The sequence below is a fragment of the Alexandromys fortis genome, unplaced genomic scaffold (genome assembly GCF_014885135.2).
Source record: "Alexandromys fortis isolate MF-2015 unplaced genomic scaffold, M_Fortis_MF-2015_v1.1 scaffold_42, whole genome shotgun sequence".
NCBI lineage: Eukaryota > Metazoa > Chordata > Mammalia > Rodentia > Cricetidae > Alexandromys > Alexandromys fortis.
The window spans coordinates 9,547,606-9,575,124 of record NW_026067934.1 but is presented as its reverse complement, the minus strand read 5'-3'; the positions used below and the strand labels follow the sequence as shown (position 1 = coordinate 9,575,124).

Genomic DNA, 27,519 nt, shown 5'->3' with positions numbered 1-27,519 from the left:
CTAAGGGGGGGAAAAAAAATCAAACCAATCAGACTATCAAAATCTGTTGCTGTGTACAAAAATCTAACAAGAATGTCAGAAGAATATGTCTTTCTTGATAATAATTTCCTGTGGCAATAAATAATGCAAAGCTGTGATTCAAAGATTTAAAAGGCTACAAATCCAGGCTGGGACAAGGAGATGGGCTCGTGGTCTTGGTCTTTAAAGAACAAGGGTGTGGAGCCGGCGGTGGTGGCGCACGCCTTTAATCCCAGCACTTGGGAAGCAGAGGCAGGCGGATCTCTGCGAGTTTGAGGCCAGCCTGGTCTACAAAGGGAGTTCCAGGACAGGCTCCAAAGCTACAGAGAAACCCTGTCTCGAAAAACCAAAAACAAACAAACAAACAAACAAACAAAAAAACAAACAAAAAAACACACAAGGGTGTGGGCTACTCTAACTGATCTTGAAGGAGTTTGTCTAGACAAAGGGTTTCAGAAGAAAGTGAAGCTTTATGGGAATAGACAAACTGTGGACTACAATCGTGGGGCATTTCTGAGTCACTAAACAAATAAGTCTAGCCCAGGGTTCGAACTCTAAAGCTGACAGCGGTTAGAGTATTGGTGTCGGAACTGAGCTGTTTTAAGTCCCCCACCCCAGCTGCAGTTGCTGGTTAACTAGGCACGACTCCTGGGGCAGGAATCATGCACCATCGGCCTGACCCTGAAAACAGCCATCAAAGACTAACTGTAGGTATGTCAGAGGGCACACAAGAGACCCCTTCTGACCAAAGACTGATAATTTGAGTATCAAAATAACTGAAACACAAGTTTTTAAAAAGCCATAAATTCATTAAGAAAAAAAAAATCATCAATTTTTTGGAGGTTTGAAGGACACCAAACTCTTACAAACTGTGAAAATAAAATGTAAATATTTGTGTTTTCCAATGAATTATTTCTTATTATTAGTTAAAAAAGGCACAGATTGTAGGATACTCAACGTAGAGTTGAAAACAAACCAGAATGCAGTCAAAATAATGCCTGGAGATCACCAAAGTGGCCAGCTGACAGACACACCCTTGAGTCAGGGAGCTGGCAGTGGAGTGCACACTCAGCCAGCAAACTCTTATGCTCTGCGAATCTCTAGTACTTACAATATATCCATTTTACTAGGATAATAAAAGAACAGGGGGAGGACACACAGCATGAGATGTCAACAACTATATGTGTGTGAAGAAATAAGACAGAAGTAACTTGAAGTAGAATACAACACTAGGGCTGTAAAATTATAAAAGCCACAGTCAAGGACTTTTTAATGCAAAATAACAACCAAAGGCAGCTGCGTTAGGACAGAGCCATATATACACACAAATGATAAACCGATGTCCACTGTTTTGTTTGTGAAGGCAGTGCGAGGCTCTCAGGAAGCAGGTTCTCAAGGCCAGTCTGTCTATACATGGATTTCAGAAGCCATAGAGACAAAGGAGGCCTGCCTCAATACAACAACATCAAAATGAAGAAAGCAAAACATCATGTATAAAGTGAAGTAACTTCAAAGCAAGAAAATGTTTAATACAGGGACAATAATGATATTAAGGAAGCATCTACTAAAAACATGTTTAAAAAGTCAAAGCCATTAATTCATTCACTGTTTGATGAAGTAGAACTACCACGACAGAAACAGGGCTGGATAAAATAATCTCAATCTACAAGAGCACAGATTGTAGGGAGCACCACTGCCTGCCTTCCACTTAAACAGCACAACAGCATCCAAACCACTCTTCAGTATTAAGACAAATACCTGGAATTTAGTCACATGGAAATTAAGCACACAAACCAAGATTTAGGTACACACACACACACACACACACACACACACACACAAACTAAAATCTTTTCACAGAAACAGGGGACTAGTAAAATGAATTCTAGGATATTATTAGTATATTAGAACTTATAGATGATTAAAATGGAGAAAAAGATTGTACGCCTTTAATCCCAGCACTCAGGAGACAAGAGGCAGGTGGATCTCTGAGTTGAAGCCTGCCTGGTCTACAGAGCAAGTTCCAGGACAGCCAGGGCTACACAGAGAAACTCTGTCTGGAAGAACAAAAACAAAACAAACAATGCGCATGTTCCTACAAGATCTATGCCTGTAAGTATGCTCATAGCTGTTATAGGAGTGACTGGGAAAGCTACTTCAGGATTTATATAAAACAAGAGAGAAAAGAGAGCAATCCTCAAAACATCCTATTAATATTAAATTCTGGGGCTTTGAGTTCTTTTTCTGTTCTGAGTTGGCTTAAAAGATTAGAAACCATTTCACTGTGTAAAGTATGAGTGTTCAATGAGCTGAGCAAGGGGAGGCTGGCTTTACAGACAGGAAGGAACCACCCCAGCATACACAAAACCAAACCAACCAAAAGAAAACAAAGGGCAGACAGAGCAGCCATTTCAAGCAGCCGTTTCCTTGTCAAGACTGAAGGACTATCTTACCCGTCATACTAACTGGCCTGCTCTCTCATTCTCACTTATCTCCTTCTCCGTGTGTCTATCTGTCCTTCTCCTGATTTCTTGTAAGGTAAAATAATTCAGTTTTGGTTTATAGCATGGATCACCTGGCTAAGTGAGTAACTCCGTTTGGATTTGTTCTCTCAGGCCTAGTACAGATCACTAGTGTGAACCCATGGCCTCCTACATAATCCACAGAACAGCGAGAACATCTAAGGTGAAGTGGGATCACTTTGCGAACCGACTGGACTCACACTCAAGGTCCCACCCAACCCTGAGCACACTAACTTTCAGCAGCAACAGAGCATGTCCCATGTTTCTGGACCTTGTTGGTGGTTAGGATGCCCTCATTTTTAAGAAGGAAACACTATCAAAAAGAAATCTTTCTTTTCACACCCACCCAATCTCAGTGTCGGCGTCATCACAGGCCTCGCTTACACAGGCAGGACAGGCCAGGGTACCCAGAGGCCGCATCCTCGTAGGTGTAGATGAATGTGGCATGTCTTTAACACGGGGCTGTGTCACCTACCCTTCTGGGCTCCAGGAGCACAGGAAGAAAAGGACTGAGCAGAGGACCTTTACTGTCTCATCACTGCAGCAAGGACATCAGATTCATAAACATTCCACAATAGCTAGTGATACAATGTAATGTTCTAAGGGAAGGCTCAGCTAGCCTTCACTTTGGCCTGGTTGAAGACTCACATTTGACAATCCCTCAGACTTCCCTGCTGTGGCCTCTGCAGACTGGAGAGCCAACAGGAGGAGCACCGTCACTTACTGTATAGTTTTAGTAAGCTGTAGTACATCTGGTCTCTATCACATTCAAACAGCTTCTGGGTCAGCTCCACTAATTTTTCAAGAGTTTCCACCTTTAAGAGATTAACAGGTAGATTTGCACTGTGTAAAAAGTGTATTTTACAGTTAACACAAGCAGCAGAATGACCCTTTGAATGAGCTAACGTTACCACAGGTTAACTCTACCAACAGACTAAGGGTCAAGCACAACAGCAAGGGTGTATTTGTTTAACCCCAGGGAGCTCACACTGAAACCTAATCACTGTGCTGTAAGTATTTTACTTATATTAGTTAAGTAAACTTACATTTGTTACATTAGTAACAAAATATTTTTTTTTGTTTTGTTTTGTTTTGTGTTTTTGGTTTTTTGAAACCGGATTCTTCTGTGTTACAGCTCTGGCTGTCCTGGAACTTGCCTTATAGACCAGGCTGGCCTCGAACTCACAGAGATCTGCCTGTCTCTGCTTCCCGAGTGCTGGGATTAAAGGCGTGCGCCGCCATCACCCAGATGTGTTTTAAAGTTTAAAAGGCCCTTGAAATCAAACAACACAACACGAGAAATTAAGCTACAGGGCTGCCCAGAGAGCATCTTGATGACATAAAGAGCACTGGGGAAAGCATGGGGGTGGGGGGGACACACAACCCTGATGGCGTGTGGCCTTGTGCCAGGGCTTTGCCTATGTACGGTATGAACAGAAGTAGTGAGCTTGGAGAGAGGGCATCTCCTCCTGCCACAATACACTGTAAGTTGCCAGCTTGCTCAGACCAAGTAGAGGAAGGCAGGTGAAAACCTCCAGGATTAGGACTTCTAATGTACCCCAGGAACACAAAATATGCTGTTATTTATTTGGAGACTCACTGAGAGAACACTGTGTCCACAAGGACATCTTGTGACTTCTCAAATGCTGAGACTCACTTACTCCTGAGTTTTAAGTGCTTCAGACATCAGAAATCAAACACCAACCTGATTACCGGAAATACATCTATCACAAAACCACTTCAGTCTTGCAGGCCGAGCTCTCATGCCTGGAGTCTGAAAAACAGAACCACCACACAACATGTAAGACACAGCGTGACTCTCCCTGGAAGACAGTTTGTTCCCTCTAATGAAGTAACGGCACATACATGCTAAAGGAAACTGGTCCAGAACCCCAGGACCACAGACCTCAAAGCATATAATGGAGCCATGTTTAACAGATGTCTTTCTAGATAGGCTTCTACTTAGGTTATCTCAAGGCGCTCCTTCCCAGCTCAGTATCCATTCAATAAGTTTATTTTATGTTTGTCTGTTTTGGTACTGGAGTTTAAAAACAGGACCTTGCACACTATTCCACAAATCTTTAAATACTAAAATGATTAATTTTGTTCAGTTCAACCCAAGAATATGTAAAGATAAACACATACATGCACAGTCACCCCATAACGCATGATCGTATGATCCACCCTCCACTCACTTCACACGCCAACAGATTCAATAGACAAAACTGACTAACTTGCTATGTAGAATCAGAACTTTAATTTTAATAAAAAACCAGCAGCTTTCAGTTTTAGAAAAAACATACTTTAATAAAAGAACTTTACCTAGCAAGTACTGCAAGTGCTACCTCGCATCTAAACCTGGCTAAGCACTGAACGTTAGCTTAGTTCTGGCTTAGATCAATAACTGAGATGTATGTTCGTTATACACTCAACTAGAAATTCTGAAGGTTTAGTCAGGAACTCTGGCTTAAAACACTTATTTCACAATGTTGGATACTGAAATAAAAGACAAACCATTTCAACATAATTCCAAGGATTTGTGCCTGTAACAACAGCATTTGCATCATCTGTAAGAGGGTTTCAGCACGGAACACTGCATTTCAATCACAGGGTCAAGATAAGACAACTACATACTCATCTGCCCTGGCTGAGTGCCAACCTGGAGAAGGTACTGTGCCTGCTCTCTCGACTGGTGGTTGCTGAAGCCAGGTGCCCCCAGAATACCAGGGCTTATTTATAAACCCCAGGCTACTTGTGCACTGGTTGACCTCCAGACTCAGGCGGTCCTCTCCAGGAGCACAGCACCACACTCTGCACCCGGTGTTTCTAGTTACAGACAAAAGCACTGCACAGTGCTAAATGAAGAGCTAGACGAAGGCACTGCACAGTGCTAGATGATGAAGAGCTAGATGAAGGCACTGCACAACGCTAGATGAAGATCTGATGCACTAAGTCCCATCTTGCAGCGTGGGTTGCAGGACAGAAATGGTAGAGTTTTAAGTTGTGAGCTCTCGTTAACCATGCAAGGATCTGTGTCCTGGGGTATAAAATCACACACTAAGTAAACTGACCATTGGAACACACTTTCAGATATTAACCCCTACATCTAGACATGGACTGTATTCAAGGATTCCCTCATATCTACTTTTCCATATACATCTTAACAAATACGAAATTAACATCAATGTACATAGAAAGCCCTTGGGGAAAAAAAAAAAAACAAATAATCCTCTTTAGCCTCTTTAGAACATGGAAAATGCAAGGGCTACATTCACTTACAACTTCCAGTGTTATTACTGATCCAAATCCACAAGATCTGAACAGCACAACCTCGCGCTAACTCTTCCTGCTCAGGGCTGATTAATCCCTGCCACGGGCAGGATAGCTGACTTCTATGCTACACCTCCCCCCATGCTCCATTTTGAAATTGAGAACTGTTTTCACATACAAACCTCAATCATCAAAAGAACATCTAGGTCAGATTAACTAAATCTCCTAGGCTGCTGGAACAGCCAATGCATCTGGCTTATCTCTGAGCATCTTACTGAAGTTTAAACACCGCAGCTGAAAGCAGCAACAGAAAATGCACTGAAACACAGGGAAGAACTGAATTCTACCTGGGATGTTAAATATAACATCGAAGGCCAGCTACTGCACATTAAACTAATGAGGTAACCTCTAGTCCTTTCTGATTTTCCTTACATGTAATTTACTTAATGGACGTTGAGGCTACATAGTTACTCTACCAGAAAGACTGCCATGTTTGTTTCCAACTAAGTTCCTGGGTCATAAAGCACAGCTTTCTGCAGTTCTAATGCAACACTGAGCTCAACTGTATAGGCAGAAAGTAAAACAAAATGTTTTCATTACTTGATAGCTTTAATATAATCCTCTATGAGCACAATGCCTATGCATGTTAATAAAGACAAATATAAATAATTTTCAAGTGAAGGACATGAAAATTTTTCTACTGCATTTTAACCTTTATTTCATATGAACTTAAATTTGACTGACACAGTCAATTTTTACTTGCTTTCGTTTTTCTTGCCAATACTAATGGAATGGCCAAAGAAAACTGACTTCAATAAAACATACACTACGGCTACTCCTTCTAGTCAGTGCAGTAAAGAAGTACGTGTGTACAGGGCTCCCCAGAAGCTGACTTAACTCTGGACCCTATGGCCAGGCTAGACACGGGAGGACAATGGACCTCACGGCGCTCAGTGAGCCTTTAGTCTTCGTCCCTTTCTCTAAACTCTCAGATATGCACTTAAAGAGCAGGTGTATTAAAGAGCGAATGCCCTGAGCACATCAGTGAACAGTCTACTGTAAACAGCCAGGCTTCTCTTCACCAGGAGGAGTTACGGAGACAGTGGAAAAGGAGACTCCCAGCTGACATGTCAGGAGAACTGGCGTATTGCGAGATTCTGGAAGCTAGAGACAACACTAGCTTTAAAATCAGCACAGTGCACATAAGATTGAGTCCTGACCCCATTAAGGAAAGCAAATTGGGATAAAAATTTTATTTTCATCAAGTAAAGAACAAAGAGTAATGAAGTCTGCACTAGAATCCAAACTTCTAGTGTTAAATCTGAAGCCAACAAATTGAGAGTCCCCCTGCAGAGGACAGCAAACTGACCTCAGTTTCAATAAAATGGAAGAAAACGAACCGAGCAGAGGGGAAACAAACGTTAGAGAAAGTTGTTCTGATGATTCCCAAGCTGGGGCAGCGTGTCTGGAGAGCAGGGCTGGAGAAGCAGAGACTATAGGGACTGTCCTACCTGACTTTCTTTGCCCTAGCTGTTTCTCAGGGAGTTTCTGTGAGGCTCACGAATGGCAAAGTCCCAGCTGTCACTACACTGCATAGTGACAATGCAGGTTTGAGTCCCAAACGTTAGCGTTACCGTGAAAGCATAACCGTGACAAGAGCAGTGGCTGGCCCGTCACAGCCAGCAGTGACACCGACAGCCTTCTTCCTGGAGCCCTGTAAAAGCTATGTACAATTTTATACCGTTACTTAACCTCTCCTGACTATACATGCCAGCTCTGATTTCCAGTCTCAAAACAAAGTGGTTCAGACAAAACACATTTTATTTTATGCTCTGTAACCCACCAGAGCTAGGAGGTGAGTGAAGTTCTTAAACTAGATCTAAAGGAATGAGGGAACGGTTTGTTTTTCTTTTTACCGGGAAATACCATCTTAATTTGACCATAATTTCTAATCTATACTAAATTTTGGAAAACCTGATTTCTATTCAAATCTCTAAAGATGGGGAAGGTCTCACCTATCTGACCATTTCTGTCTTGATTAGATTAACTCACTGCCAAGAAAGCACCTGGAGAAAATGGCCGGAAAACTGAAGGAAGAAGCCAGACGCGAAGATGTGAATGACAATGACTCGTAGGCAGGGAAAAATTTTTTCTCCAGGGAGAAACAAATGAAATGTGTTTCATTTATACAATGGAACAACGTGATCATTACAATGCTTAAAGAAACCTTTAATGAATTTCATGCAGGGAGATGAAGGAATAGCTGATTACAGTGAAGTACTAAGTAAGACACACGAGCCCATTAATTTCAATTATACATAAATGAAGTAAGTCATTGAAATAAAGGGAGAGAATGACCACAAACATGACTAGATGACTAAGTATTCAAATTGAGTCTTTATACTTTATTTTAAAATAAGTAAGCCTGTAATTTCTACCTGGTTCTATACACAGGGCAGTTTGGGGTGGGGAATATGACTGATTATTACTAGCAAGGTACAGAATATATTTCACAAACTTTCTCTTCCTGATATAACAAAGTAAGTTGCAGCATGTCCTCAATGGTGCAGCTCACTCCAGCGTGTGCCATAGAACGCTGGAAGTACTGAAGAGCGCGTGGACATCGGAGGGACCGCACTCCTCTGGTTGTCAATGCAGCAAACGTCCCACAAGAACAACAAAGGCAGCCCTGTCCTTCCCCAGGGCCTCTGCACTGTCAGCCTCCTTGGCCTGGAACACTTTTATGTTGTCAGCTCCCAATCCACGTTCTGGTTTACCCCAGACATCACTTCTTTAGAAATACCTATTCTGAAATAGCCTTTTCCACAGAACTCTCCCTGACAGCAACTACTCCACTCAATAAAACTGTAAAGGGCTACCTTGCTGGCCCAGTCTGTAGGAAAGCGAGCAATCAGTCCCAACGGGAAGCTGTGTAGATGGCAGAGGTTTGAGATGATAGCCAGCACATATCCATCACTCATGGGAGAAGGTGCTGGCACCCGACTTCCTGCCCGCGACCCTGAGGTCCTCCTTAATGCCCCAGAACCCTCCTGCATGTACCCAGAATCTGTCACTCTTTGGCTTCCTCCATTTCCCTTCCAAAGAGTTCTCACGAGCCTGGCCCAGGACAAACTGGAGCGGCCACTCTTTACCGCCTCTCTCCTCTCTGCTGTTCCTAGTGCTATTAACTCATCAATGTTTACTGTTTGCTCCACACCCACTTCCTACCGAGAGTCTCCCCAAATTTCCTACTCAAGAGAAATAACTCTCCTAAATGCTCAGAATCCATAAAGTCCTCAGGTTGGTCAACAGTTTCCTCTCACGGCAACCTCCTACTCAAGGGAGTCTCACTTCAGTTCCTCGAGACTCAACTTATTAACTTCATTTTAGAGCATCCTCGTTCTATTTCCCTTTGAAGAAAACAATTCTTTTCCAAGTATAAGCTACTCACTGTAAGAATTCAGAAAATACCTAAGATATTTTAAAAATCAGCTAAAATTCACCCTCCTATAGTGATCTATGTAAAGAAATAAAATACAAGTCTATGCTAAAAAGACTCCCTATCACATAGTATGTAAGCATAGACCAGCTCAGTCTACAAACAAAACAGGCCATGTTATTCATAAATCTAGTCTTGCTTGTATCTTTTGTCACTGAAAACTTTAGGTCTTTAACTTTATAACAAAAAGTGTTACAAATTCTCACCACAACTAACTCTCCATTAGCTACGAACAAACTTGCCCTTCAGTCCTGTCAATGAGATAACCCTTTAAAACATAGTCTCATAGATCACACTCCCCGGCCACTGCCGTGGTTCTATGATTATTTTTTATTTTTCTCTCTCTGTGTGCCTGCATGTGTGTTCCATGCAGGTGTGCGTGCCTATGCTTGTATGTGTGGAGGCCAGAGGTTTATTCTTCTCATTTCCTCCTCAGACGGTGTCCCTCACTGAACCTGGAGCTCACTAATTAACTAGACAAGAATTCTCCTGCTCAGCCTTCTAATGCTAGTACTACAGACAAATGCTGCCATACAAGCTTTTTCCGTGGGTGCTGGAGATGTGAACTCAGATCGTCATGCTTACAAGACAAGCACTTTAGCTACAGAGCCATCTCCTCTTTATCTAATTTTATACACACCCACTGTTTAACAGTCATTCTAACTGACCCATATGGGCAAAGTTGGAAAGTGTTAAAAGCCAGTCTTCTCTCGCTCACCTACATGATAGCCACATACTCTATGTTAAGTATGTGATACGGTATGTGATATTTCAGTGTGATATTACACTGCAATCATATAGAACAAAGGAGACAAAGCAATCCCTACCTTTGAGGGGCAAAGAGAATTGATATTATTGATCACTCACCATAATCCAGGAAATGTGCAAGTTACTTTACACACGCCATGTTACTGAGTCTTACAGACAGATACCACACTCCCTCTTGTAGATAAGGCAGCTGAGGAAAGCTTAGCAGATGGTAAAGGAAACTCACTCTCAGGCCTCTGCCTTTGTTACTGGTCTCTGCTTACACTGCAGAGCGAGGGGCACAGTGCTCTGCCTCAGTCAGTGGCCTATACACAGTGCCACACAGAGCAGCAGACCCGGAAGGCAGACTGTGCTTCTACCTTCAGATCTACTAAAACCAATTTCCAGATAATACGAATTAACTATCTGAGTTTAAAAAGTACTGTCTACGACTGACAGGTATGTAGGCAGAGAAGACAGAGAAAAACTGAAGAAAGTTCTGAATTAATTTCACTATCTCCTGTGTTACATTTTTTTTTCTTCTTAAAAACATTTGAAGATACAAGCTAGGCATGGAGGCGCACATCTTTAGTCCCAGCACTTGGGAGGCAGAGGCAGGTCTCTGAGTTCAAACATCCTGCTCTACACAGTGAGCTCGAGTTGCCAGAGCTACACAGTGAGATCCTGTCTTGAAGATACACTGATGATGTCATGTGTCTAAATCTTCAGTCCTATGACCAGGGGTAATTTATATAAAAATAAGGAGACCAAGAGCCAACCTGGGACGACAGGGATAGCAGCCTTGGAGCAATGTGATTCCTTAGGTGTTTAGGATGCAGTGTTTTCAGTAACAAGGCGTCATTCTTCCTAATGCACCACGTCTACTGTGGATGCTTTCTTACTACAGAAAGAATTGTTTGATAATGAAATTAATCACCATATGGACAGACTATGTTAGCCGCTGCCTTATCAATTCCAGTAAGAAAAAGATCAGCAGAGTGTAGATAAAATATACTAATCCCAAAGAGGCCAGGTTTGTCACCTATTTCCTATAAGCTGCTTACCATAGTGGGGACAAAAAAAAAAATGTAAAAAAAGGGAGAAGAAAGAACATTTAAATAATGAAATGCCAAACCACTGCAGACAGAACTTGTTTGGCTGATTGACTTGTAGACAAGCATTACAAATAAATGTGAGCCTGGTCCGCAGGAAATTGAATTCTTCTGCTTTTAAGAACAAAGAACTCTTTGGCAAAGAGGATTAGCAACTTTACACTCAGGAATACCAGTTTAATTTAATTGTTTCACAATTCAAGATGTAATATGCAAATAACATTTTGATATATAACAGTGAATTTAGCCACGTGAGGAAAACAATTCAATATACAAGAAGACTGCCTTTTCTGAACTGTAGCTGCACACAACAAAGCTGGCCGAGCTACCTCCTCCCAATACTATTAGGACTGAGTTCCACTAACATGAATCAGAACAAGGATAATTAAAGGTTAAGATTCTTAAGTGTATTCTAATTAAGAGTCTAAATAGCTGTACATTAGCATAGCAAAGTTAAAATCATACCTCAATGATCTTCTTGGCCTCTTTGTGATTTCCTGTCTGCAGGAAGGCGAAGAAGAGGTTGTACAGCATTGTCATTTCACCTTGCTCTTGGCTGACAAAGTCCATCGCTAGACAACAGGGCAGGAGAACACACACATCATGAGAAAAACATAAAAAGACAGTATCATGAAATTCTCGATATTGTCAGTCCTTATCTGATAGCACTTATTGATGACATTAAATACTGAAGACAGTGCTAAAGGGACCTAGTGAGGCTCTGTACACAAGGCAGGTCACTAACAGAAAATGCACCCGAAAGAACAGAGGGCAATCCTCCCAAAGGAACGGCCACTGAAGCCCAGAGGTTCTCAGATGTTTAGAATCACTTCCACTCAGAAGCACGACAGTTTCTCGGGAGGTGTTCACCTGATCTTACATTTTCCTCTCACATCTCCACGTTCAGACTAAAGAAAACGGTGGTAGTCACTAACCTTTCTGGATCAAATCGGTTTCTCCTTTCTCTATTAGCTTACACAAGACATCATGAATCCTGGGTAATATTTTATATTTTTCATGGCAGTCAATGCTGGCTTCAAGGGCAGCAGGTAAATCATCCCTTGGAAAAATAAATTGACGATGAAGAAAAAGATCTATCCAGTTTCAGTTTAGGCTCTCAGAAACAACACAGATATGTAATGAGCAAGGAAACTGTCAATACCAAACTTGAGACAAAACCCCTCAGCCCACATGGAGAAGGCAGGACAAGCCTTTGCTCTTAACACGCATTCAGACACATTGCTTTCCCCACTTTGTCTTTATACTTTGCTTTTTAAAGAGTGTTGGGGGGGGGTCGAAAATGATGAAGGCATTTTCTAATTTTGCTCTAGCTACAATCTGAGTGTGTGCAGTAAATTGGTATCAGGCTGCTATTTCCACACACAAGGACTACTGTCACACTGTCTTCCCCACTGCTTCTGACTGGGAGGCACCTGCCAGCACCTTCCATCCCACAGCTGCTGTATGGGTGAGCAGGAAATGAAAATACAGTCCCACCTAAAACTAGGGTGTTCTTATTGATCAGTGAACTATACAATTCTGAACTTTTTGCCTTTAGAAAGGAGCCTTGAAAACCCTGCTTCATTGTAAATCATGGCACCTTTGTAAACGCGGTACTTAAAAGAAAACGATATTTTACTAAGTCAGAGTTTCTTAAGGGTGTTGAAAGGTATTTTCGTGGGTCTTCAAAAGCCCCTTTCCCTTTGAAAGGGCAAGTGAGTACACGGCGCCCAGAAGAGCCTGTACAGAGGCAGCAGGCGCAATTCTGTCCAATGCCCTTCTTCTTCTTCTTCTAGAATCATGGCTCTGCCTGAAGAATAGAATAAGCAGATGGTGACCCTGGAGCAGGCCCCTGGACTCTCAGCCCAAGCACTTTGCTACATATTATGCTGTGAAAACACCACTGCTTTCGGGACAATTATTTGTTTTAAGAGACTACACATTAAAAAAGAGAGCGTGAGATATGTTTCTAAGACACCGCTCACAACACAGACAAAAAGTGCACTCTGTGACAACCAGAGACTCCCGGAGAGACAGTTTCTTACACATGCCGACGATTCTCACAGAAGAAAGCCTTTCACAACGTACTGATAAAAGCCCTACACTCTGCCCATTACACAAATGCTATGTCACCCTAGATGAGATTACTACGGGATCTAGATTAAGATTTTTAAACGGTGCTAAGTGAAATGCAGAAGTGCTCACCATGATGGGCTGACATGGTGGGAAACAAGCATGTGTTAAGCCAAGTCGGCTGTACCCCGCACTAGTTCTGTTTACAGTGCATCTTCTGGCACCCCACTGAGTCATTTGAATTTTTGTCATTTGGGGTGAAGACTAAATTACAGGTTAATTTCAAACCCGAAAGTAGATGTTGCAGGCTAGATTACTGTCATATGAAGGAAATGCTATAGTGCTACCACATATACTATAGTATATATAATCAGTGTTTTCCCTAGCTTCAGACACAGGCTCATGTGTTCTCTTTCTACAATGCCCTTCATGAAAAACTATGAACACATCTCTAAGAGGAAAACTAATACAATCATGTTTTTAAACAGCAAGATCTGCTTTTTCAAATTGACACCCAAACCAGAACAGCACTGTCTCAACTGTATTTCCCCTACATTAGGTCAAAACTATCAATAAATGAATGAATGAACGTACTGTCAATCAAAGCGACACGTTAATAGTCCTCGGTCTCCAAATATATGCTTCCGAAGATTATACATGCCCAGAACAACAGAAAAGACAAGAATAGAAAAATGGAAATAATTCATATATTTTAGTCATTTTAAACACCAACATTATCACTCCTAAGGCTGCCGACAGGATAAATTCAATCTACAAAACACTCCTTATAAATTGGACAGAACTAAAGGAAATGACTAGCTGGCTCCTTGCTATCTGTGTTTTGTGCATGCACCTTGTGGGTGGTGGTGTTCTTAAAGAATAAAGGTTTGCATCCCTCATGTCCTTTGCCTCATCCAGATGTTTTCTGGAAGAGCCTGGAAACGAAAACTTGTACATCTGTAGGACTCCAGATTTTGACCTTCAACTGAAGAGAGCTGTACCACTGACCCATGTGGGTCCTTTGGGTTCCCAGCTCATTTTAATCTTTGCTTGGTCACTTGTCATGCATGTGTGTCACTCCGACACCACCGATGCTAAGTAGAATGAGAACTAAGAGTAGCAAAGTCAGGGGAGAAAATGCAGCTGGGCACATTAGCAGCCAGAAGACTGCCAGCATCTATGACCCAGAGCTCTCTATGATCCTTTATACACTTGGCAGACCAGAATGACTGCAAAATGTAGTTAGAAACAATAGTCCTTTAGAAAAAAACTTCTATTATGTCAACTCTATATTCAAAAGTTGACTCAGTTGCTTCTGAGTCTATTGTCCCTAGGGTTTTGTATACAACTGTAAAGTCTATCCACAGAAACCAAATTCCAGCCACTGTTTCCACAAACCGTATCTCTCTCTCACATACATACATACACCCCCACACAAATCTACTACATGACACACTATTATTTCTAAGACAAAAATGTATTTGCACTACCTTTAAAAACCAGAAACCCTGTTGAAAATATATATTGAAGATCATATAAAATAATTCTCATAATTGAAATTATATGTTAAGAAAAAAAGCAGTCAATTTTGAAAAGCAGTATTTTGATTGATGAAAATTTAGAAGTGTTACCAAATCATGTGAAATAAAGATAAAACTAGAGAAAAGATGACTCTGACATTCTAAATTTTAAGGACACATACACATTCCTAACAGAGTACACACCTAGTAAGTCATCTGAAAGCATCAAAGAGTTGCAGTTATTAACCAGAGTGGCCCATTCAATACTCATTTTAGAGTCTGTATTTCAATTTTTACAGAAACTATGACCATAATATAAATTATATATTTGCCTGAGTGCACAAAACTGAAAAGCACTTGTGATGCTTGCTCACATGGCAAATCTAATGTTGCCCATTCTTTTAGCCTCTAATAGCAAGTGAAAGTGTGCTGTATCAACGACAGAAGAACATACACTACATCAGGTGCAAGCCTGTGCTCCACATTCCTAGGAAGCACTCGCCCATCCCAGAAACGTCTCTGTGAGGTTCCGGGAGACAGGATCTCACTGACAGCCTTTCATGAATGCCGTCATACATGTGTTCCACACAATGCTGACTGTCTCCTCTAGGAGACCTATACACAACCGTCTATTCTCATCTGTAGCTTTCAACTCAGTCTCCTTACACAACTGTAGGAAATAACTTTTGAATCCAAGGTGGATACATAATTTAAGTAACAAAAAATACGACAAATATTGGTTTCTAACGGGAATAAAGAACTTCACCACTACGCATAAAATATTAGTGAAATAGCAATTTATTGAAGGGCCTACTGATTAAACAACCCTCAAATCAGAAATCACCAGAAACAAGATCAAGGTGGAGGTGGGTGGCATGTCAAAAAGAAACAAACAGCCCAAAACGAACTGTGTTTCGGAAGAGGCGAGGAAGAACACTGCTCTGTCCAGAAGACCAGCACCTTGCAAGAGCCAACGGGTTTTCTTTTTGTTTTTCCCTGTTCATCATCTATAAATGAGAAATCTTCAAGGAGACTGGTGTTGCAATTACAACTAATCCTCCCCAAAAATTAACTGTGTTGAAGGCTTTGTAATTTCCCTAGGTACAATTTAGCTGTCACTTACTTTAAAATTTACTCAAACATGCGCTCGGAGCAGCACTAACTTCACATGTCAAGTGCTTTCCAGCCAATTGAGTCTAAACTGGAAGTCGGTGTTAAACAACTGAGTGATTAGACAAGATAGCTCATTTCCCTGCTCTTTTGTTCAGAGTAAAATGCCACATTTACATTATCAGGCTCAACAGGATTTTCTGACAGAGGGAGAAAAAACCCTCACTGCACACTGTCCATAAGAAGCACATGAAGCCTGTCATTTACCAATCATCCTTCACAAAGCAATAGCCATGAATGTAACTTAATTACGACCCAATGATCCTTGACGAAAAATCATCTTATCACTGTCCTGTCCCCTCGGGCAAATGAAACACTTTTTGTCCTTTGGCACTGATGATGCTAAATTCTTAATTGCAATAATGGAGTAAAAGAGCCAAACCTCCTTAATTTCCTTTTAACATATGAAGAGTTTTACTCTGGAAGGCAAGCATTCCCACATATAATAAAAGTATCCAGTACAAATGAAGACGCTCAAATTGAAGGGAGTGTTTACCACAGAATAACCAGCATTTACAAGTATGCCTCTCATTTATGTAACATATATGTAGCCAGGTTACACTGTTTCAAAAATCTAAATTTTAAAAGTTCACCTTATGGAAATTAGGACATTTATGAAAAACTCAATATTAATTTAGCAACAGTTCTGGGAAAAGAAATGAACAACATCCGTGCATCTCTAAATTATAGGCATAAATCAGCACACACAAAAACTCCTTGATGGGAAGCAGAAATTATAGCGCTTTGATCATCTGTACCTAATGCAATTCAGTTACGCAGCCTCGGCTCCTTCCCACATGGAACAAAACCCCATGGATCACAGGGGACAAGCGAATCTCAAACAGCATCGCACACTTTTAACTCCGTTCTCTTTAACAGCATGAAGATATTCAAAAGCTATCTACACTCACTTTAAACAAGTCCTTTCTGCCTTAATAACAGAAGAACCCTGTCATCTCCCCGAACCAATTAGGAGTTGGGTAAGATAGATAAAATTTATGACAAAACAAAATACTTAAAGGAACATTCAACTGGATTACATGTTAATAAAGGGATTAAAGACTAGCAATAGGAAGCACACAAAAACTGAACTCTCCTGTTCAATGTTAAATATTATTTCATGGGTAGTCTAAAAGCAGGACATTTACCAAATTCTTTACAATTATGGAAACCTATGACCACTGTGCTTCCCCTCGTCAAATGCATATGAACAAAATGCATTCTTTCCAAACCCACAGTATGTAAGTATATAAGGAACACTCTAACAGGATTACTTCCTGTGTTTTATCCAAATACTGAAAAATCAGCTCAGAATGAAAGCCGACAGAATCTTAAAGACTTGCTTTACAACTGTAATATGAAATCGATAACCCCTTTCGTCTTTTGCAGTAACATGCTGAAAATAAATGACAATGGAGATTTTTTAAATGATGCTCTGAAACTGTTTCCATAATTTTATCCCAAGTTTAAATAAATATGGCTCATTTTGCAGATCAGCTCATAACCTGCTGGAGTCAATAATGTGATAGTACTGAAAAGTCAATGTTATTAAATCAAATCAAATACTTGTGCCCGTTTGGGTAGCCTGGTGTAGTTAATCCTGGTACTTGTCATGATTCTGAATTAATTAGCTAGCTTCTATCAGAATTGAATAAAAATTTCAAAGTCAGTATTTTATCTGTTTTTTCTAATGAAATGCTACCAGAGGGGTGGTTTGGTTTTTTTTTTTGGGGGGGGGGGGGTGGGTTTTTTTTGGTAGTTTTATAAATACAAAGTTTCCTTTGTTTCATTTTTATTATTCCCATAAATCTAGGGCAGGCAACATAATGTTTTTAGTATGACAGAACAAACAGAAAGACCCTGTCATGGAGCCCTCTCTGTAAAAACAAAGACAAGAAAGCAGAATAACAGGAAAACAAAGGAAAGCTCTCTCAAGTGGGAACTTCTGTAAATACCTGCGTACAGTAACACCCTTTAAAAGGGGACTGACTTAGATTTCCTCAGCCCAGCTAACAAAGACAGCCAATGTGAGGGGAGACAAATATGTACTGTTCTAAACCAGCAGAAACACAGAGCTGCTAAACTCCAGGTTAGCACTGCCCACACTATGTCCACTGCCCCTGGCTCAGAGCCTCATCTGCAGGCCTCTTTTGGAAACCTTTCATGTCTCTGTCTTCAAAGTTCTCCTGTTTGTAACATACTCTTCTGCCATGACCTCATTTTCTTTGTTAGTTACTTGGTTTTGCCCAGTAGTGTAGGAGGGCCTAATTCTTCTGGGCACTGGGCCCATTTCTTTCAAATCCCTGTGTAGAGTTCCATATGCAATTTGCAGAGATGGGCTTTTTAAACAATCAAAAAATTCCACTAGGAAGAATATTAATTATAGGATTTCTATTTAAAGTTGGCTGTGAGTATGAGAACTCAGTAACACAGCCATTGCCTGAGTCACTATTTCTTGAAAAGAACGTAATGCTGAGACTGTGAAGGTGAACATTTGTACAATCATCTAACTTGGTAGCTGTTTATGATTGCATAGTTAAGCAATTGTTTTGTGTATGCATAATCCAAATGTACAAATATACATTTCCTAATAGAAAGCTAGCTAGAAGAAATATTTTCAATTCTTATTTTAAATCCAACACTATCAGTCATATACACAGCCACTATACTACCTAATAGAACCAACACTACCAGAAATTAAGAGAGACAATGAGAACAATTAAAATAGAAAGTCAGTTTGTCTGGCACTGATAGACGCCACCACAGGAAAATCGGGAAACCCTAATTACAAAAGAAGCAAATTATAAACAACATTCGCCATGGAATAGAAGATAAACAGGTAAAATGTACGGAACTAAAACAAATCTAAAAGCAAAAGAAGGTAAGGGGTGCTAAATTAATCTTACAACAATTTTTTCTCACTAAAAACCACTGATTTAAGACTCACTGTACAAACAACACCTTAACTTGGGTACCAACAAGGGCATTCATTGCAAAGGGGAAATTTTCAACCTCAGAAAATCTTACCTTACCAACAAAACTGATTTTCCCATAAAGAGAAATATTTTTTAAATAACTATATTGGTACATGTGGTTGAATATCAAAGAGGAAGAACACATCAAGAGATCTCTGTTTATTACCTGGGTAATAATCATGGGGTATAAGAAGAAAAATCCAGAGGATCCCTATTTCTTATATTCATTAAAAACCAGCACTTATTAGATCCAAAACTTAGAGGAAACGTTGTATTTATGTTTTTCTTTCTTTAGACACAGGGCTCTCAATGTGTAGACCAAGCGGCCTACACACTAAACTCACAGAAATGCCATTCTCTGCCTCCCATGTGCTAGGATTAAAGGTATGTGCCACTGACTTGTTTTTAGGTTTTGGAGTTTGGGTGTTACTCTGTAGCTAAGGATGGCCTAAGAACTGAATATATAGCCCAGACTGGAGTCAACTTCCTATAAGCCTTGAGCCTCAACTGCCAGAGTGCTGGAATTATAGGTGTCTGCCACCACATGCCCAACCAAAGATACCAGTTCATGGAATACCTTTACAACTTCCTTAATAAACAGTCACCAGAGACCTCCACAGACAGGTAAGACAGCCAAGTCCCAGGCTGCTGGTATCTGAAGGGATGCCTAGCCTACACTTATCTACCAGCAAATGACACTCAAGGCTCCCACGGCACCAGAGCACTTGCGGAGCATAATCCCAAAACAATTAGGCTCACTCTTGTAATTCCAACATCCAAAATTCAATCCACTTACTTTTCCAGGTGCACAGTGACCAATGGAATGCTTATGTTGGTGGATGGCTTTGCTAACCCAAGAGTCACGATGGCTTCATGCAAACGTTTTACTGTTTCAATTTCACCTCTTAAAGCGGCACCATTTAGGATGTAGAAAAAGGACATGACTGTTTTATCTGTGATAACTACATCCTTCTCTTTCATCTCCTTTAGAATGTTAATAGCATCTACAATGAAATAACACAAAAGACCCTTAGGTAATTTCATGTAGGGAAACAAACTGCTATTAAAACAGCATTTCAAGCCCGGCAGGAATGTAAATTCTAGTGTATAATGCCGATTTCAAGTTAATTACTACTTGCATTTCTAAACGAGACTACAATTATAAATGCACAATAGCATGGTTTTATCATTTCCCTGCAACTTTGACTACAAATTATAGATAGGGACTATGTGCCCGCTCTGCACCACAGAGCCCTGCATGGTCTGCCCTAGAGCTGGAAGATCCTTCTAAATGGATGCTTTTATCGTTTGGAGCTAACATCTGCTAAATCACACCATTGTTTCTTCAGCAGATGGCTTGTCAGGAGGCCAGATAATAAAGATGTGTTTACACTGTATATACAGCCAGACTAATGGTCTGATACCGATAGGGCCTGTTTGCTGTGTCGATACTAATTAGCCACGCAGAGCCAATGAAAGCTTTCCAGAAGACGGCATGTTAATACATTAGATTCATTAAGCTTCATTAGGAAGGCAGAAACAAACATTTTATGATATGAAATAAGTGCATTTTTATGTTTGTTCTTAATTATTACACTGACAAAATGTTTTGACCACTTTACAAAAAAATGACTTAAAAAAAGCCAATTTGTGTTAGAAAGGCTTCGTAGGAAAAATGTCAATATTCAAATCAAGTAATTTCCCCTTCTGTTTCTTCCAAAAATCAAAGAGAGGCAAGAAATGTAAAGAGGAAGTTCCAATATAAAGCTGATAGGAAGACTGGATTATTAAGTGCAATTCATTATATTATTAAGCTTAGCAATTTTTTAAAATGGAAATTAGAGTATCCAAATCATCCATGTAATCAAATTTGCTTTTTCAACTAAAGTATACATTTTGTTAATGTTACAAAGGGTTAAGACAAAACTGCACAGTTCAGATTCTTATCTACCAGGTTGTGTTTATGAGCTCTATATTCAGCCTTCAGATCTCTTTAAGCAAAAACAAAGCCATTAGTGCAGGCATATAAGTAAATTGTGCCATAAGTCATGATCTTCAAACACAATCCAAACAGCAATGCTAATAAAAACTAGCTGCAGAAATGCAAAAGGCACTGAGCTGTGCAAATGTAAATGACAAGCTTGCCAATCCATTAAAACTAATGGCCTCCACTGTCCATGCAGCTCTGGTTGGATTCACATGCAAATTTGTATGCAAAGTGTTCAAGCTCTTTGTAGGACATGATACACCATTAATATCAATTCACGTGTTATTCCAGTGGCAAAGATTGGTACCGCGTATTTCCTCTATGTCCGCAGGCTTACCTTGGAGCTTGCCATGTTTTCCCAATACTTTCACAAGGCCTATATACTTGGCAGTGTCAAGAACAGCAGAAGGATCTAAGCGGTCACTATAAAATAAGTCAGTTACATTAAGTCAAGTAACTGAAAAAGGATAGTCATATTCATTTTTTATTACATATTCATTTTTTATTCAGACAGCTTGAAACTGTTACGATACTGGCTCTAACAAAAACAAAAAATATAACTTGTTTGAAACCATGTGTCAATCCAAAATCAATTACAGACAGGTGACTGCAGAAGTAAACACGCAGAACCACAGACACTGCCTCACTGCACAGGGAGACACTCAAGACACACTTTGCCTTCACAGCCCTTTTCATGACTCCAGCTTTCACTGCACACATTCAAATACCTAACATGACTTGTTTCCGTATTATAAATCTTTAAGTAAGGAAAATAAATGATTCTTGAAAACCAACAGAATCTTGTGTACATATATAGAAAGGGAAAGATATTACAGCTTTTAAGAACGTTCCCAACACCAGTCCTTGGCTTGGAGAACTGGAAGGTTTTACTAAACTGAAGAAAGAACGACATAATTAGCTAAAGAGACTTTTCTAGCACAAAATTTAAAAAACAACAAACAAACAAAAAACCACTGATAATAAAAAAATTACTAAAAATTACTTATGTCAGTAATACTCAGTCCACCAAGGGCTGACTTGCTTCAGTGCCAGGGTACTTACAATTCCTGTTTCAAGTCCAATGCATCCTCTGCATTATCGTGTCGGCAGCACAAATTTATTAAAGCTGCATAGCCACCAAGAGCCATATCTGATTCGTATTTTGCTTTCACTTCAAGGGCTTTTTGCATATTCTAAAATAAAAGGATTTAGTGAAAAAGAAGAAAATAATACAAAGGCAAAAATAGTATCTTTTTTATTGTGGTGTTCAGAGTATAGGAAAACCTAACAGTACTTTAAAAACAAATGGTTTCTCAAGTCCGCCTTAATAGTCTAATTTCCAGACTTGGAAATACACATGACTGAAAAGTTCTCAGAGTAGTTCAGTACACAAGTGATGTGACATAATCGGTTTTGGAATGTAACAGAGCCATGCTGCCATCTCACAGTTAGTCAGTGTTTCTTTCCATAAGTAACAGGTATAATAACATTGGATAGAAACTTTAAAAAGTGCAGTGATACCCTACAAACTGCAGATCTACTACCATGAACACAAAGTACAGCTGCATGCCTGCTGGAGAAGGCAAGGGACCCTTTATCTCAGAAAGCTTTTTCCTAGCAGGAAAATGGAATTTCAATCCCTGCATTAACAACCTCGGTATATTTGACTTGCAAATGACTACTGCATGTATCAGTTGCTTGACAATCTAGATATGAGACCAGAGCCATGGCTTGAAAGGACATTTGGCATGTATGATAAACCTATCACGGCTGTTACTATCATTCACTTTGCAGATTATCATAAACAAACTACAGCAACCGGCAAACATGCCATTCAAGGAGTCGCTGAAATTAGTTAACCTTTCATTTAATTGCTCTGTTCTCAGCATGACACATAATAATAAAGTGTAAAAATCATAAACATTCTATTAGGCTGGACTTCTGTGGTCTATGTGGACTATGTCACCCTACGAGCATGAGGTGCTCACGTTACCTCCTCTGCGCAGAGCACCAGGATGAGCTGCTTGAGGACATCTCCTACAGGCTCATTTTCAGCTTTTAGTTTTTCAAGTGTTGATTCCAAATCAGATGAGGCCAGTTGGTGAGACTACATGGGAAAAGCAAGTTTACTATGAAAAGAAGATACAGCCCTCATCATTCTCCCCTCTAAGCTGGCTTTCTGAACTGTCAGAAATGCTGCAAGGATATTAATCTTGAGGTCTGCAGATGGAATGGACTCCAGGGGCTTATGACTCCCAAGATTATACGCAAATGCAAGCATCATAGACCTGTCTGTTGGTTTTTCTGAGATGGGGGACAGTTTTACCAACTCAGAGGTATATAAGACAACTTTACAGGGACATTATTTGGAATGTTCAGTTAAACACACTGGGCGGTGGTAGCGCACGCCTTTAATCCCAGCGCTAGGGAGGCAGAGGTGGGTGGATCTCTGTGAGTTCGAGGCCAGCATGGTCTACAAAAACTATTTCCTAGACAGGCTCCAAAACTACAGAGAAACCTTGTCTGGAAAAAGAAAAACAAAAAACAAACAAAAGCAAAACACACTTACTTTTCGAGAATCTACCTTCTCGTTGTCAACCAGCGCCATAACATCCTAAAATTGGAACCAAATTTTTACAGAATTAGAAAACACAAGATAAAAACTGTTAGTGAATGTCAAAGGTAAATTCTGAAAGCCCCACCCCATTTGAACGTTGAAAAAACATTTTAATGCTATTTTTCTAAAAACTTGCAGGAATTCTATTTATACTGCATTACTTATTGTAATTACTTTAGATGTGTCCTTTACTGTGTGAACAGTTTCTACTAACAATCAATAAAAGCTTTATTTTTACTGTTGTTATTGGGGAAAAATTGTGTCACTCCAAATTAAATTTAAATGAGATTTTTAATTACATATAGATGAAGCATTTAACAAAGTTGGCTGTTTACATTCACACACCTTGATCAATTCAGGGACATGGTAGTTATTCAGCAAATTGTGAATGCCTTTGTAGATGTTTTCAGGAACTTTAACACCCTGTGAGAAAGAAATTGGGGGGGGGCAAAGAAAACACTGAGTTTTAGACAAACTGAAATTTGTCTAAGAAATTATCTCAGACATAATTTAAGTCTCTAACTCTTGCATGTCATTGAGAAGTGGTCTGGTTGTACTTAAAAGCAGCAATTTCAAATCTAATAGATACATGTCAGGCAGGACAGGCATTCTATAGCAAAAATGAAATGGTACCATCTCCTTCAGCTGATGGAAGTATTGTCTCAGATGCTCCTCCCTGGCCTGTACCTCTGAGTCACTCATGCTGTCAATCAAGTTATAAAGGAAATAGCCAACAGCTTCTGTAGAGAAAAACAAGGGAAAGCATTCTACTGAAATTACCGAGACTGTCATGTTATCAAGATTAATTTATAAGAAATCATTTTGGTGTGAGATGTCACCCTGATGAGAGGCTCTGAAATGGCAACAATGATCACTGAGGCATAGAGATTATGTGGATTGGGAGCACACATCTAGCTGGTGAGTGAAAGGAATATTAATTATTTTCAGACCGAGTGACAGCTTTTCAGTACAGAATCTTATTTCAAACTATTTTCTCCACACTCTGTGACAGAAGTGGTCCTGCCCAAGGCCTCACCCCTCTCCTGTCCAAAGCACAGGTAGTGAGTGTAAATAGATGTCGTCACATATTTCTATACTAATTTTTTGTGGACAATATTTTGAAAATAAGAAGTGACTGATAAATACTGAGCAGAGAAAGTTACATTACTATTAATGAGCAGACACAGTAATCCCATGGAGAGCTGCCTATTAGCCAATGAAAATCCAAGATTAACAAAGATGTTTAGTAACAACAGTCATTTTCTTATGCATTCAAGCATAAAATTCACAGGGCCATGTGTTAATGCCTCCAAGAGGAGGTTTGAACTTTCAAGAAGGGGACTTTCTTATATATAGTCCTGACTCATTAAATGCCTGAATTATGTCTTTTAGGTATTAAGTTATATTTAAGTCAAAAATCTAAGACCTTTACCTACTTTGCGCATAAAGTTAACTATACCCACAAAATGCTTAAATCATAGACACTGAGACTCACTGGCTTCTACACCTAGGTCCACAGAGGCTATCAGAACACCTCAAAGGCTTCACAGTCTGTCTTCAAAAATAATAAAACTACATACACTTTAGAGATCTCAAAATGTACCTATTGATACAGATTATTAGAATCAAGTGTTTTCAAATTTTACTTTCAAAATCAGAGAGTTTACTGCTGTGATCCTTCTGGCCCATCATTACACAGAAGAATGGGTTTGTGGGTAAGTTACGGTCATCTAAATAGAAACGCTACCTGTTGGTCCTGGAGGGTCTTGGCAGTAACGTCCATTCTTGTACAACAGTTCTGTTATCTGGTAAGACAGAAAATCCATGCATCACAGCAAGAGGAGCAAACAAAAAAAAAATACATTTATTATTTTTAGAAGACAACCCTGCTGTTTAAAAACAAATGACCTCTGTGTCATAGCAAGCCCACCTACCCACCACAGAGGTCATTCGTTTTTAAACAGCAGGTCTGTCTTCTAAAAATAATAAAAAACACATGAAGGAAAACTGCAGTATTTTATGAAACATCACAAAGAAAGACTCTAAAGTGATTCTTCATGTTGAATTTAAACTCTCAAAGCTAGCTCCGAAAACCAGAAAAATCTCTCAGGACTGTAAAGCATCATTTCTCATTAGTGTTCAGAGCCCACTCAAGCTGGAGCAAATGCCCCCATTTGATTAAAATACTAGGAAAATAATAAGTAATATGTGCTGTACCAGAAAATAGTATGTTCTTTTTATTTCTCAGTGACGTTTTTTCAGTCACTTAAATGAGGTTTTAAAATGAGCCAAAGATTCAAATGTGTTTGAATTCAGACTCTTATCAATTCAATTCAAAGACATTAAAATTATACACAAGTTTATTTCTTAGCATTAATTCTATGACAAATTTTTAACTTAAAAAATCCAAGTATACACTTTATAATCAAAATTAATATACACCTATAATACTGCCTTCTAACCATGAACAGCATTTGACCCCATAAATCCTTAGGCTGAAGACAGAGCAGAAGCATACAGTAGCTGTCCAAAATGATAAGGGTCAGGACTTCCATGTAGTCTACAGCTGAGCTTATCCCGGCATACATAATTAGCGTTAATCAAAGTCAAATGTCAGTCACCTGGATCATTTGTTGGCTAATACGGGAAAGAACAAGACTGATCATATGCCACCATGAAACCCTTCACTTAATGGCCGTCCAAACAAAGGGAAGGTAAGAGTAAAAAGAAAAACAGCCTTTTATAGGCTGTCTATCAAGCAACACACATAAATTCTACAGAGACTATAGCTGCAGAAAACATGCAGACAGTTATAGTATTTAGTAACAAATGTGAACAGACACATATAATGAATAAACCAGTGAACGTCTCCATGGGCTATATATATAACCCAACTGTATACTAAAATCAAGTACAAAGTCTGAATGGCAGCTATAGTAATACTAGATACTAGAAAACTGGATGAAACTATATTTAAAAAAAGAAAAAAGTGGGCCTGATTTGCCTAGCATATGTAAGGCTCTGGATTCCACCTTGGCACCAAACATACAAACACAACAAATTTAAACTGTGGACTTTACTATGGATTCTGATCTTCTTGGGCTGGTATTTTTCATGCAATCATTAACTGTCCTTCTGCCATAAAGAGCAGCTGACTTCTTTACAAAGCAGTGGGTTTGTCTATGTACCATTGCATACAGGAATACATAATTACAGATACACATGGATGTATCAAGAAACTGGGCTAGAGATGATCTCAATGAACAAACACTCAGGAAATGTGAGGCACCACCAAAAAAATTTATTATGCCTATATATAAGATCAAATGTCACCACAATAAGTTCTGAGGTTTTGTTTTGAAAGATGAAAATCTTAGTAAGAATTTAAGATTAAGTCAGGCTACTTGAATAACATTTTAGAACTGCTGTTTTAGAACTACCAATATCAAGATTTTTAATCCATTAGCTTGTAATAATGTACCAGATGTGTGAAGCTATTAAAACTTGCTCTCAAAGGCTTTTCAAGCATCACATTATGGTTTGCAGTATTAGGAATACTTACCTTGCTCCAAAGATCTATATTCTTAGACCTGCAGAGGGCAGCAAAGGATTAAAAATAAGCTCAAAGGTCCAAAAACCATTTTAAGTCAAAATGCATCAGTAATTACATTATGTAATACATTAAAAAAAATCAATGCTTTATCAAGTAAATAAATGTCAAATTGAACTATTTAAGAAAAGCAACTTTAAAATTTTAAAAATTAACAATGGTTTGGATATGGACCATTAAAAAGCCATGTCTGCATGCTGCGGTCCAAGTCTGAAAGGCAAGCTTATTTGCAGGTGCCCTCCAAGTCTGAGCTACCTGTAAAGGGGAAAACAGCAACTCAGATAGAGCTAGGGGCCATCCTGACAGAGTGAGCAAGACTGGCATCACTGCTGGATGCTAAGGGATAACTGTCCTTTGGATGTAACTCCCTGAAAAGGCAATAATCCAGCAGGGAACACA

At 39.6% G+C, this 27,519-nt stretch overlaps 1 protein-coding gene across 1 annotated transcript in view; it reads right to left on the bottom strand.

Moving 5' to 3' along the window:
* The window catches only part of Lrpprc (leucine rich pentatricopeptide repeat containing), an 82,639-nt gene that overhangs the window by 21,007 nt on the left and 34,113 nt on the right, over positions 1-27,519 (bottom strand). Inside the window, exons 15-27 of the mRNA XM_050146001.1 lie at positions 27,073-27,100; positions 25,258-25,315; positions 24,144-24,250; positions 23,856-23,933; positions 23,463-23,507; positions 22,887-23,000; positions 21,956-22,086; positions 21,231-21,316; positions 19,703-19,910; positions 12,104-12,228; positions 11,634-11,740; positions 4,246-4,314; positions 3,265-3,355 (exon numbers count right to left, since the gene is read on the bottom strand). Coding sequence (XP_050001958.1) covers positions 3,265-3,355; positions 4,246-4,314; positions 11,634-11,740; positions 12,104-12,228; positions 19,703-19,910; positions 21,231-21,316; positions 21,956-22,086; positions 22,887-23,000; positions 23,463-23,507; positions 23,856-23,933; positions 24,144-24,250; positions 25,258-25,315; positions 27,073-27,100 — 1,247 coding nt within the window. The remainder of the gene's footprint in view (positions 1-3,264; positions 3,356-4,245; positions 4,315-11,633; positions 11,741-12,103; positions 12,229-19,702; positions 19,911-21,230; positions 21,317-21,955; positions 22,087-22,886; positions 23,001-23,462; positions 23,508-23,855; positions 23,934-24,143; positions 24,251-25,257; positions 25,316-27,072; positions 27,101-27,519) is intronic.